This window comes from Oenanthe melanoleuca, chromosome Z (genome assembly GCF_029582105.1).
Source record: "Oenanthe melanoleuca isolate GR-GAL-2019-014 chromosome Z, OMel1.0, whole genome shotgun sequence".
NCBI lineage: Eukaryota > Metazoa > Chordata > Aves > Passeriformes > Muscicapidae > Oenanthe > Oenanthe melanoleuca.
The window spans coordinates 34074910-34088026 of NC_079362.1; the positions used below are offsets into that span (position 1 = coordinate 34074910).

The following is a 13117-nucleotide window of genomic DNA, read 5'->3' on the forward strand; positions in this document are numbered from 1 at the left end:
AAAGAGAACTGAGAAAGTGGAAAAAAAGAGGTTTGTGTGTTCATATATGTGATACAGTAAAGCAGAAGGAAGAAACTTTTTTTCTACAGCATAATTGCACAGCTGGCAGCAAAGTAAAAGCAGTACAAAGCTGCTATAGATACAGGTATTGAGATCATAGAGGGAGAGTTTCAAAAATACAACATTTTTTGTGGGGGTGGGGGGAAGGAAAAAAACCAGGAGTGTATTCTGTTCTAGGTAGTGACAATGGCACAGTTTGTAAAGGTGAAATGCAGGTAAAAATTGCATCTTTAATAGGCAAACTGAACTCTTAGAATGAACAAAGTAACTTTTCTGCCAGTAACTGCTAAGGGCTGGGGATAAATGCTTGTCATAAATATTAAGGTTCTACAGAAAACATTTATTTTCATAAAAATATTGGAAGACATAAGGTAATAGAAAGAAACAGATGAACATTACAGCAGTTGGCAGAAGTCACTGTATTTGAGATGTTAACTAAAAGCAGTGCTTATGTTTGCACTTGTTTCTTTTCACACTGTGTTCTTTATGTAAGAGGCACCTGGTTCACGTGCTTGAAAGCCTCCCTATAGAATATGAATAAATCTTTCAATAAAGATGTTTATATAGAGTCAATGAACAGAAAAGTAGAGGCCTCTGAAAAGCTTTTCACCTGGTAAAACTTAAAATGTTTTACAAAAAATACAGTGTCTTGATTAACACAGTAATACAATACATTACTATTTAATGTTTACCTCTGGCATACATATGTATCTAACTGATGTTAATCAATTATGTTATATCTGACATACATTATGTGTATATTTATATAAATGTGATATGGGAAAAATCTTTAAGACCCTCAATTGTGTCTATCAAATATACATATATATATATATATATATATACTTGTAAATATCCTTCTAATACCAAAATGAATTCTGAGTGATGGCAGACAACAAGGGAGCTTGGGATTAATGAGATCTAAGGAAGCTTATAAGAAGAGCTAAAAATAACCCATTGCACGTTCACTTGAAAAACCTTATGTAAAAAAAAAAAAAATCCAAAGTTTATTTGTAAATGTAATTTTTCATTATTTTAAGCAATGATACTCAAACTATCACAGGAATCCAAATCTCTTATGCAAAAATATATAAATAAAAATCAGCTATGAGCTGAGAAACAATTAGACCTTATAGCAAATCTTAAATAATTTCAACATATAAAATGGCTTTCACACAGCTATTTAGAATTAGCATTACCCGCTTTTTCATGTAGTAGAAGAACTTTGTGGCAGAAGATAAATTTTTTAGTTTAAAAATAAAGGTAGTTTTAAGCAAATTTTAAGATCCTAGAAAACTGGGTTCAAAGCAAGAATACTGATGTGTAAATCCAAGAAATGTGAGCTCCTAAGTTCATTGGCCAATGAAAATTAATATTGTTTCTTCTCCTTTGACTAATTTTGCTAAAGTACAAATGTTTTCTAAGGTATTATATTCTTACATGTCATGATTCAGTTAGTGTCAAACAGAGCTTCAAAGATTTGTTTCTTGTTTTTTTTTTTTACTTTGGCTAAAAACTTGTGTGGAGGACCTCTTCATCTGCTCTTTACAGCATAAATAAAGCATTTCAAGTATATTTTTAAAACTGTCTCTAAGATGTGATGGCACTATGCTCCAAAATTCTTTTTCTTGCATTTCAGTTTTTTTAAGATGCTTGAAAATAAATCTAGTAGACATAATGCTTTGTTTTAGAAACTGATGTTCTCCAAGGTAATTCAAAAATACTTAATCTCTAAAACTAGTAATAAAAAGCTTGTGCTCTCTATTTTGTGATAAAGGCTCTCTGAGCATTCTCTGTAAGTTGAAACTGTAGGAATGTCAAAACTATTTTCAAAACAATATTTAAATTCACACATTTCCAACCAATTCAAAAAAAGAAGGTGAGGGAAACTGTTACTAGATAATACCTAGGCAGCATAGTAGTTAACAATGTTGCACATTAACGAACATTCAGTTTCAGCTCACAAATGATGCTTTTTGTTTGCTACATTTATGTCATGCCTCAGAGAGTGAAATGTTAAAATGATGAATGTTGCATGCAGTACTCTGTGAAAATAATAAGGTAATGCTTCAACAGCTCATGTCCTCATCCCATTAGAATTTAAATAATGAGATGAACCAAATGTTAGCCTGTGTCCCTACTAAATACTTTGCGGTGGAGCTTTCATTTTCTAGTATTTAATATGAAAAGCCAGCTGCTTACAAAATGCTTTCGCTTGGAAAAGACTTCTGCGCAGGCACAGCTGTTTGCACAGACCTTGTACAGCATAGTTAATACAAGATGTGGTATTTTCTTTTAATTATGTATTTTCATGATTATTATTTAAAAGCCTAATTTGAATACACCTTGTTAATACTCTGAATTTGTAGGCAAAAAAAGATATATACAATATAGCATAGTTATATATAATAATAGTCTCAACAGTTTTTAGATGATCTCAGTGAATTATGGTTTCTGATGTTTATAACAGCTTAAAATAATAATTCTTTCAGCTCAAAAATGGGATCTTTTCAAAATACTACTCTATATAATGCATTATTTTAAGCTACTCTAATCAGACAAAAACAGAATAACATTTAATTTTACACCATTTCATTTTTATTATTTATATTACTCATTGCATTTGGTCATATTAAACCTATTAAAGTAATAAATATCAATGTAAAAAGAAAGAAAGTGAAGAAGAATAGCATGTAAATGTAGACAGCAAAAAAAAAAAAAACCTACTTCCATTCTGTTCCTCAAGAATAATCAGTTATTTCCTAATCGAGGCAAACTTTTTGGCTCTCAAATTCTTGACTTTGGTAAATGGTTTAATCTGAGGTTCATAAAAGTAATTACCCTTCACTTAATTAAAGTAGTGTTCCATTCTTGAATCATTACTTTATTTTTCAAGCCGTAATCTTTCACCTTTGATCAACTGTTAAAAATATCTTTTTTATTCATACTTAGGGTAAAAGAAAAAGACAGTGCTGAACATTGAAAGGACTCAATGAGCCAGTTTTGTCCATATGAGACTGAAATTATGGAATTCATGTTGCTCTTTATTCAGATTTCTTTGGGAAAAATTTTTTATATATTTACAGCAACATTTCAAATTAGGATAAAGATGCAACTCTTCATTCAAGTCATTGGCAGAAAAGGAAAGAACTTTATGTTTTAACATCCTACCCTTCAGTCATTTTCATATATCCCTCCTTAAGTTATATTGCATTTCTTTATTGTGAAGAATGCAGCTATACATTCATGTTTTATAAAACTGTTTCCCCATTGCCAAGAATTCTCATGGGAAGGTAATTTCCTTGGTTTCACTATTTGTTAAAGATTGTTGATACATCTATTTTTGAGAAGGCAAGACAGAATCTCAAGCTGGGGAAACTGTCTCCTTGGAATAATAAAGAGACAATTTGGACCACTGCAAACACAGTTGTCCAAATAGTGTCAGGCAATGTCTCTTAAAGGTCCAGTTTGGATTCATATCACAGCAGAAAAATTAAGCAAAATAATAGTCAAATGCTGTATATTCAAGAAAAAAAAAAAAAAGAAAAAAAAAAAAGAAGACAAAGCAAAAAAAGTGTTTCAGTTGCTAGTTTTCGTAGGAGTACCTTTTCCTCTCCTTCAGGTTGCTTGGAGCTGTGGGAGGTGTACCCTTCTGGTGGTGTTCACTTCCCACCACCATACAGCAGCCTGAGAAAACAAGAGGGAAGAACTGAGGCTACTAAAGCAACAGTAAAACCCAACAGGAAGCACATTTTCTTTTGTGAGGCCTTTCCCTTGCCAGCTGTTTTCACTGCCAGAAGACCCCAAGAACACGTCGTATCAGCCACCACCATTAAATGTCACTTAAATACTAGAGAAATGCTTCTATTATGCTCACTCATGTTGCTCTTTCACTGATGATGATGTGGATCCCATAACTTAATTGTAAGAAAATTAACTAAAGGACAGTTCTATGTCTTCATTTACAAAACTGTTTTGATGTTGCTTACCTCCAGGAAATGGCATAAATTTACATAAGGAGTTTTTTTAGTTTTAAATGACACAGCATTCTCCTTTCAGATGGACAAGACTGGGGTACAAGTTTCCGTATGTACATTTGTTGCCACCAGATGTCACTGTGTAGATGAATAACAGATGATTTCTTCCCTTTTTTAGCTTTTTTTCCCATTTGATTTAATCAAGTATGATTTCCAAAAAGATGAACCAATTAGAAATAAGCATGGCTGGTGTGAAAAAGTTAAGAAAGGTAAGTATGTATTTTAATAGGCTATTGATTTTAATAAAAAGTGCTTCAGAGAGTTGTTTTAAGGAGCCTCGCTATTGTGTTGTTACTGCAGTTTACCAAATTAACTATTACTCTTTGCTCTGAAAAAAAGCAATATGATTTTTGATCTCAGATAAAACAGCATTAAACATGCCAGTGCTGATATCAGAAGCACTAAGGAGATCCTTGGATATATTCACAGAATAGTCGTGTTCAAAAGTGATGCTATGATATTATCTTTGAATTTATACATAGTGACATCTGTGTTTTTTAAAGGAGGTTAAGATAAGAAAATGGTTGCCTAAGAGATCTGCAGGAAGGACTGGTGGATTAGAGCAAATACTTTTTGATGAGAGATTAAGTGTTTCTAACTAAGTGATGTGATTCAGCTTAATAATTAAAAAAAACCCAACAGAAAACAACAAAAATCCAAAATTCATTAATTATAGCTGTCCTAAAAATATTTAGCAAAAATCACAATTACACAATTTTTTGAAGTGTTATCAGATACTGGAACATATATTGACCTGTAGGGAGGTAACAGCTCAAACTGAAGCAAGAAAAATCTCATATTAAAGGTCAGGCTGACAGCTTTAATAGGGAGCTGAAGCAGATTTTTCAAAGGAGTTATGAGATTCTCTTAACAGCTGGAAATCAAATGTGGGCACTTTGAAGACGGTATTGTAGGAGTCCAAAGTATTTTTTTTCCAACTACACCACTCAGTCTAATGAAAAGTATTATCTCTGTCTGTAATCTTTGTCTTACCCATGTCTTATTTATTCAGAGCATTTTGGCTGCAATGATACTACAAGTGAACTAAATACTTCTACTTTAAATGCTACCAGTTTATGGGGAAAAAAATAAAGACATAGCTCTTTTTCAAGGAGTCTTAAATTAAAAATTGGGGCTACTTATCGATACATTTTCATGTTTATAATTCTTGTTTCTGTTGCAAAGCAATGGAACTCTTAAGCTATATTGTTCAGGACTTGCTCCCAAAAAGTTTATTTCATACAATTACTCCATATTCTGCAAACTAACACCCTGGTACTCTACATGCATAAGAGGATAATCTTTTCCCCTACTCTCCCTACTTTTTGAGGAAAATAAATGGTATTAAACTTTTATATTTTACACCAAAAATTATATTGATGATGCTATGTCACTTCAATGAATATTCTTAAGAAGTCACAGAATCACAGAATATTCTGAGTTGGAAGGGAGTCACAGGGATCAAGTCAAACTCTTTAAGTGAATGGTCTCCACAGGAATTAAGCCCACAAGCTTGGTGTTAACACCAGACTCCAACCAACTGAGGTAATTTCAGTGTTCTCAGGACTTTTAAAAAGAGACTAAATAGGGACATAATGTCTGGGCTGAGCACCTACTTTTGATTAACACTAGTTTTTCATTAGGTAGCTGATAAAGCTGACACTCGGAATGGAAATTCACTAATGTAGGGAGTCAATTCAATATTAACTTGAATTGTGCACTTGCAGAGGATAATATATTACTAGTGAGCCTACAATTGATAGATGACCACTCTGGGAGAAAACTGGTAAGTCACCATGAAGAAACACAAGTGACTGTGAATTTGCATGGACAATATTGCAAGTAATATTAATGTCAGGTACAGAAATGTCCAATGATATTTTAGGTTTATATTCTTTCAACTTCTCTGTATAGGTGAGGCTGGTCTTCTGATTTCCAAAGTCAATGCGAAGAACCCCTTCTTTGGTTATGCTGGCAATAAAAGACACACAGAAAAGAAATTACTTTGTGAGGTATTTAAGAAGGGGGATCTTTATTTTAATACTGGAGATCTAATGGTTCAAGACCATGACAATTTTCTATATTTTTGGGACAGGATTGGAGATACTTTCAGGTACAGTTATTGTTTCTTTTCATATTTCTTCATTAAAGATATATGGAATAGGATAATGTGGTTATATTTGTTTTCAACTGGAACTGTTCAATTTATTGCTATTGTGATGTAGTTTATAATGATTCTGAAATGGATGATGCAGGCTTAATTTTGTCACAAGTGTTCCATGAGTAATAATCTTCTGTTGAATGGTTAATTTTCAGAATAGTTTGTAGAAATTCCAGCTCTTTGAACATGCTTTCAATAAGCATATAACTAGTGATGGATTTGCTATGAGCAAGAAAGTCAGATACTGAAAATGTATCAAATAGCAGAGATTGGTCATATTTGATATATTTATATACATGTAAAAAGCTTGGAAACAATTCCATTGATCTCCAATGGACCTTACAGTATTATAATACCCAGTAAGGTTTGAATGGCAACATTGTCTTCTGGTGATCAAATCCCAATGTGACAAGTGTGGAAAATGTTATGTAGTGTTAGTCTGAAATGAATGGAGTTCTTTTTTAAAAGGGCAGGTGTCATGGGATTATTTTTTCACACATTTTAGATGGAAAGGGGAGAATGTTGCCACTACAGAAGTTTCTGATGTCATTGTAATGTTGGACTTCATTCAAGAAGCAAATGTTTATGGTGTGTCTGTGCCAGGTAAAAGCTTGAATTATACATTTTGCTTCTCCCAGGTTCACTTGTTAAACCTCATAGCTTTCTATTTCATGTTCTAAACATATGAATCATGTTTGATTGAGTCATCTGTTTAATACTCAGCTGAAATGTAGATGCAGATAATGAAAATACCACCCAATTGTGAATGAGGCAATGAATCATGCATTTTTTATTTGTATGCAATGAGGACTGCAGTAAATGCTGTAACTCCTTTCTAGCTATTTACTGTGGTTAGTTTTTAAGAAGGAACTAGGCTTCTGCATAGAACAGGACAAGGATTCAAAAGAGGCTCTTTGCCTTTCTTAGGGTTAGTAGTTGTTAGTAGTTGTTAGTAGTTGTTAGTAGTCATGGTGGTCCCAGGGCAAAAGAGGAAGAGGTCTCAGATAATGGTCTTTTTCTAGGAAGGAGTCAGGGAGGGGACTTTGGCTTTATGCCAACAGGATAGGAACAGGGGGGAATGGTTAAACTATGGGACATTTACAGAGGTCTTAGGACAAACCATTCCTTATACCTCCTGGTATTGGGTTACAACAGAGGACTATTTTTGAAAATCTACCATGCATGCATTTGTAATAGCTACATAACCTAAATTAAAGTATTAAAATATAAAGATTTAGTAAATTCACATCTGTGTAAAATCTAGATACATGTCAAAATAAAATGTCAACAAGGTAATTCTGAAGTATCTCTAAAGGAAAATATACGAAGACATTTCTCTGTCTTATTTCACTTACCTCATAAAATAACTGTAAACAATTAAGTTACAAAGCAATAAGAAAGTGAAAAAGAATACAAAGAGAAAAATATATTAGTAGGAAATACAATACATTAATTTATTTCTAATAGGATTTTTAAAATTTTTAATATATGCTTGGTGCTGGGATAAAAATAACTTTCTATATAGGAGACTGTTCAGTACCCTGCTTTGCATTGGTGTCTAAAACAGTGTTGATAGCTTAACAGTGCTTGGCTACCACTGGCCAGAGCTTGCACAGTACCAAGGCTTTCTCCATGCATGAGAATGCTGGGGATAGCAAGACCTTGGGAGCAGATGTAGATGGTACAGTAAAGCAATATTCCATACCATATGATAACCATGCTTAGTTATTAAAGCTGAAGGAAAAGCAGCGGATGAGAGGTTAGTGGTTGTGGTGCTTGTCTCCCCAAAAAAATGCTGCATGCTCTGAGTGAGGGCCTGCCCTGCAGAAAGTAGCTGGACATCTACCTGATGATGGGAAATATTGAATGATGTCCTGGTTTTGCATTGCATGTACATGTATCTTTTGCTTTCCCTATAAAACTGGCATTACCTTAACACTTGAGCCTTGCTTTCCTTCATTTCCCATCCCATGGCAGAAGGGATTGAGCGCAAAGCTAGCTGGATGTTTGGTCACTGGCAAGGATAAACCCACCACAAAATTACAAAGGAGTTAAAAATGAGAAAAAGTGTCACTTATCTGTATTTTAAACAAGAAACATCATAGAAAATTGTCTAAGAATCAGATTCAAAAATATGAGATGCTAATTTCCTATACAACACTTGTTTACTTGTTCAGTTTATCTGTCTTGATAATTGCACTTAAGGATAAACAGATAAACAGATCAAATTCCTTACAGATTTTGTAGCATTAGCAAAAAATTAAAACAAACTGAAAAAAGGTAAGGTTGGCAAAACATCTCTGCTGTTACTACTAGCTGATGTAAAGTGTTAAAGTGTTGTTACTTTTGATAGCTGAAGTTCATTGCTTCTACCTTTTACCCATTTTGTTCTTTCCCAAAGACCTGCAGTACTCTCCTTCTCCAGAAAAAAAACAGTAAAAACTTTTAATTGCTACCTCTGTTAATTCAGATCCACATTTTTGAGAGAAGATACTGGCTAGAGAAAGAGACTAAAACAGAAATGAAACGTAATTGGCTACTCCAGGAAAGAGGCTCTTCACTCTTGTTTTCGAGAGAGGAATGTTGTTGATGTTTATCCACATTTATCGATTATATTGAACATAGGACTCCATTTAGTCTTACCTTCCACACGCATTTACAGCATTATTGCTTAATTGATCACTTGAGTGATCTCCAAGTACATGTAATACCTCATAAAATATGAATGAGATCTTGCAATTTTACTGAAACTTATGACTGTTTGTTAATGCACAATGGTATTTTTTGTAAGGTTTATCATTACAATGTCAACTTTATTCATGTTACAAAATTTTAATCTCACTTCCTTTTATGCAGATCATGAAGGAAAGGCAGGAATGGCTTCTCTTATTTTAAAGTACAATGCATCATTAGACTTGGAGCAAATGTATAAGCAAGTAGTGACCTATCTACCAAGTTATGCTTGTCCCCTTTTCTTGAGAGTCCAGGTAAGCTGCATTATTGCACTGTGTATACAAACACTGACATCATTTAAACACAGAGATAGCTAAGTGAATAAGAGAAAGTGCTTGTTCATGTATCATTAGAAGAGTTTTAGACCTGGTCCTATTTGCTGTCTTTATTAATGGAGTCCTGGAAAAGGGATTACACAAAAAGTCAGTGAATTTGCAGATTATGTTTAAATGAGAGAAACTGTACAAATGAGCAAGGATAGAGATCATACAAAAGGATTTGGAGAGATTAGAAGCATAAGCATGGTGAAAGAAAAAGATACAGATTTAAAAACATGAACAGTTGCATCTGGAGAAAAGAATCTAAAATCCATTTTATTCAGTGAAAATGAGAGAGAAATAGAGCTAAAGCAGGAGACAGTGGCTGTGCACAATAAAACAAACATTTTCCATGTAACAATGACAAATATGAAAGCACCTGAAAAGATACTAGGTAAATTGAAAAGGTGAATAAAAAAATGTGTGTTACTGTTGTCACCACACTAATCACCAAAGTCATCCTTATTTGTGCACTACTTTGCTCTAGTAACTGTCCAGTTTGGGGGAAAAATAGTCCCCCCCACAGAGTGCAAAAATGTTAATATAATACAGTGGACTACATAGAGCTAGGAAAAAATGTGAGAATATAAAAAACACATAATATTGATAATCATAATAAATTAAATCTGAGGAGCACTTTTATTTCTGGTAAGTGTTTTGCAAATATCATGATAAAGACAAACAGAAAAATGTTTCTGAAGATGTTTATGAAGGAGTCCCCTAAGTTCTAGGACCAAATGAAAAAAATTTTGTTTAAAGAGAGACGTTAAGTTATGGGAGTTAGTATCTTAGACTACCCAGAGATTGAATAAAGGGGAAACAAAAAATATGTGAAAGACCTTGAAAGTGAAATATGTGTGTATCTATCTCATAAGTCCAGCAAGATTTCTTGTAGCAGCATTCTGATGTGAGCAAGCAAAATTAGACTTGAGAATGTTGCAGTAGTCAGTTTATGAAATTATGAGAACCTAGTCTAGATTCACTCCTGTATAGCTGTACAAAAAAACATTTACACTGGACAGAAGGAATCTGAATCTTGGGTATTGCATTGATATCAAGTACCTGGAATTTGAATTTAAATTAAAATTTAAATGCCTCCATTACAGACACATTGCTATTGGTACAGCTGTCATTACCCAAGAAATAAAGTAGTGGGTGAAACTTCAAGGGACAAAAATTAAAAACATTTTAAGTTTGATCTGGCACATAATCGTACTTTTGATGTCAGAACATTTCGTGGACCAACCAGAGCAGGTAGATAAAATCTGTAGGTATGCCTGGAGTAGATAAAAGGGCTCTTCGACATTTCTGTTGAATGTGGTACTTAATTGTTTGTATTCAGAGATTGTTTGTATATATAAAAAAATATAAAGAGAGAAGAGAAGATGATGGAGAGAGGTCATAAAGTTGGGCTCTTAGAATAGAGAAGACAGTCTTATTACAGATGCCTCGCACCACTTTTCCAAGGGATACCATAGCACTTGAGCAGTCTGAAAACAAAATATATGGGCAAGATTCATCTTCCTTTGGACCTGGCTGAATATGAGTATCGCTGATTTAGTATGTGACTCTTTCAACCCCTTTTGTGAGGTGACAAGTCATAGATACAGTAAATTTCCTGAGTTTTATCATTAAGGAGTTCTTGGTAATAACAGGTTTTACTCTCAGAAGCTCCGTGGTGTGTAGTGTCCTTTTATAATGTGCACAGTGAAGAAGATCGATTGTCTTGGGCATGCTGGGGCTACATACACCACATGTGATGCACTGCTCAGGGATGCAGAAAGAAATGGGCTCTAGCTTTTGTCAGCCACGTGTCTGATGGGTCTGTAGCAGCACACAAGCTCCAGTTTTTCAGCACAATAAGAATAAACGGACTTACATCAAGTAAGACTTTGAAAAACAAATATGAATGTGAGAAAAATAGCTTCTTTTTGAATAATGTATCTTCCTCTCTACTGCAGGAAAAAATGGAAATGACAGGAACATTCAAGCAACAAAAATTTCGACTTGTGGATGAAGGTTTTAATCCATCTACAATTACTGATCCTCTTTATTTTCTAGATAATTCTAAGAAAGCATATGTCTTGTTAACCAAAGAATTACATGAGATGATCTTATCTGGGAAAATGAAGCTTTAATTAGTTGACCATATAATAGGCTATTAAGGGACAGTATATACAACCTATTGTATGAGAAAACAATGCAATTGATTACCAGTATTTTTACGTAGTTATTCAGAATAATGCTTTTTATATTTGATATTTACATTCAGATATATTCTTTCGTATTTACTTACTTGATAATTTTTTTTCACTAATCACTTTTTACCTCTTGAGACAAATTTCTGAGAAAATAACCTGTAAAACATAACTGAAATTCATTTTATATTAACTTTGGAATATAAATGCTGAATCTGATACTTTTTCTTAGTACTAAATGAACATAAATGATACATAGTATGACATATGGTAAAAAAAGACACTATGTCACATGTTGAGTATAAAGGGAGAATATATGCCAGTAACATCATTTTTTTTCCTGTGGTTTTCATACTTCTGAATATGTATTGTAAGAAGTAAAGGCTTGACACTAATTGGAAGAAAAAAAAAACTTTTCTGAAGAGGACTTTTCTGATGGAATATAAAATAAAAGAAACTGAAGCAAAAGAAAGTCCTCCAAGCAAACCCAAAAACTAACATCTCTGCAGAGATCTTTTTCTGACATAATCTGTGCTCTTTTATTTGTTAAACTGGCTGTTTGGAGTGCCAAATTCTGAAGAAAGCAAACTCTTGTGAAATGTGTAGCAGCAAGTCAACAATAAGCAGAGAAAAATATGCATGCTTAATGGGGAAAATCTTTATATAGTATAAAAAAGAATTATTGCAGCACTTTATGTCATGCATATTGAGTAACAAATAGCTTCCATATTCTTAGTAATGACTGCTAGAGATCATTATTTTATAAAATATAGCTGAATTTTTTAAACACTAGATTTTACGTTCTAGTAATTGCTTTTTCTAAGTTTAAAAATAAAGTATAAGATTATTTAAACCAAATACCATTCTGTCTCAGTTTGATTTAATTCTGTTTGCACAAACTCTGTTTTCCGGCCTCTTTTGATACTTTATTTGCACAGTGCCCTCTTCTAATGCAGCATGATGCCCACCTTGATCAGCCACAAGAAGTATTGGAGGATCCTGAAAGTTACTCTCTTGATCACTGGGCATCATAAGTCTCTCTTCCATCATAACAGTGGTATGAAACTCGCTTCTCATGAAAGAGTAGGATGTAACACAGTTTAAAAATAATTTTCTTGTGTCTTTCTACCTTTTTCATCTAACAAGACATTAAAACCTTTGTCAATTTTTGAATCTTTGATTATTGCTTTAACTGATTTTCATTAAAAACCCAAACCAAGGATGCAGTGAAATGTGAAATATGTAAGGATCATAATTTACTTACATTTTTGAACACAATATTCTTTATGGGGATGCCAGTAAAAAATAATGACGGTTACAATTTTGCAATTTACAAATACTTACACCAACCTCATGTCTTATGGTAGATGTTAATGTAAAGTACATAATGGGGAATGAAGAGAACTGTTGGATAAGGATAGAAGGGAGCCACTATGATCTAGCATTTCCTGAACAGTCCCACTTTTTCTGTTTCTTCAGGCAGGGGATGTTTACTACTTACTGAGACAGATGGAAGTGCCATTACCTAGTCAAAAACTACAAATTTAAGAATGAGGTATTTATTATAAAGTTAAACCAAACTTTGCATTTTACGCTGAAATTTTAAGTAAA

The 13117-nt window shown here is 33.4% G+C and overlaps 1 protein-coding gene across 2 annotated transcripts in view; it reads left to right on the forward strand.

The window, feature by feature from the left end:
* The window catches only part of SLC27A6 (solute carrier family 27 member 6), a 139752-nt gene extending 127291 nt beyond the window's left edge, over nucleotides 1–12461 (forward strand). Inside the window, exons 21-25 of one of the 2 annotated variants that reach the window (XM_056514652.1) lie at nucleotides 4216–4306; nucleotides 6012–6210; nucleotides 6764–6861; nucleotides 9115–9245; nucleotides 11270–12362. In XM_056514652.1, the coding sequence (XP_056370627.1) occupies nucleotides 4216–4306; nucleotides 6012–6210; nucleotides 6764–6861; nucleotides 9115–9245; nucleotides 11270–11446 (696 nt within the window). In that variant the 3' untranslated portion in view covers nucleotides 11447–12362. Of the gene's footprint in view, nucleotides 1–4215; nucleotides 4307–6011; nucleotides 6211–6763; nucleotides 6862–9114; nucleotides 9246–11269 lie in introns of both variants that reach the window. The other variant, XM_056514659.1, reaches the window with a different exon arrangement.
* Nucleotides 12462–13117: the final 656 nt, after the last annotated feature.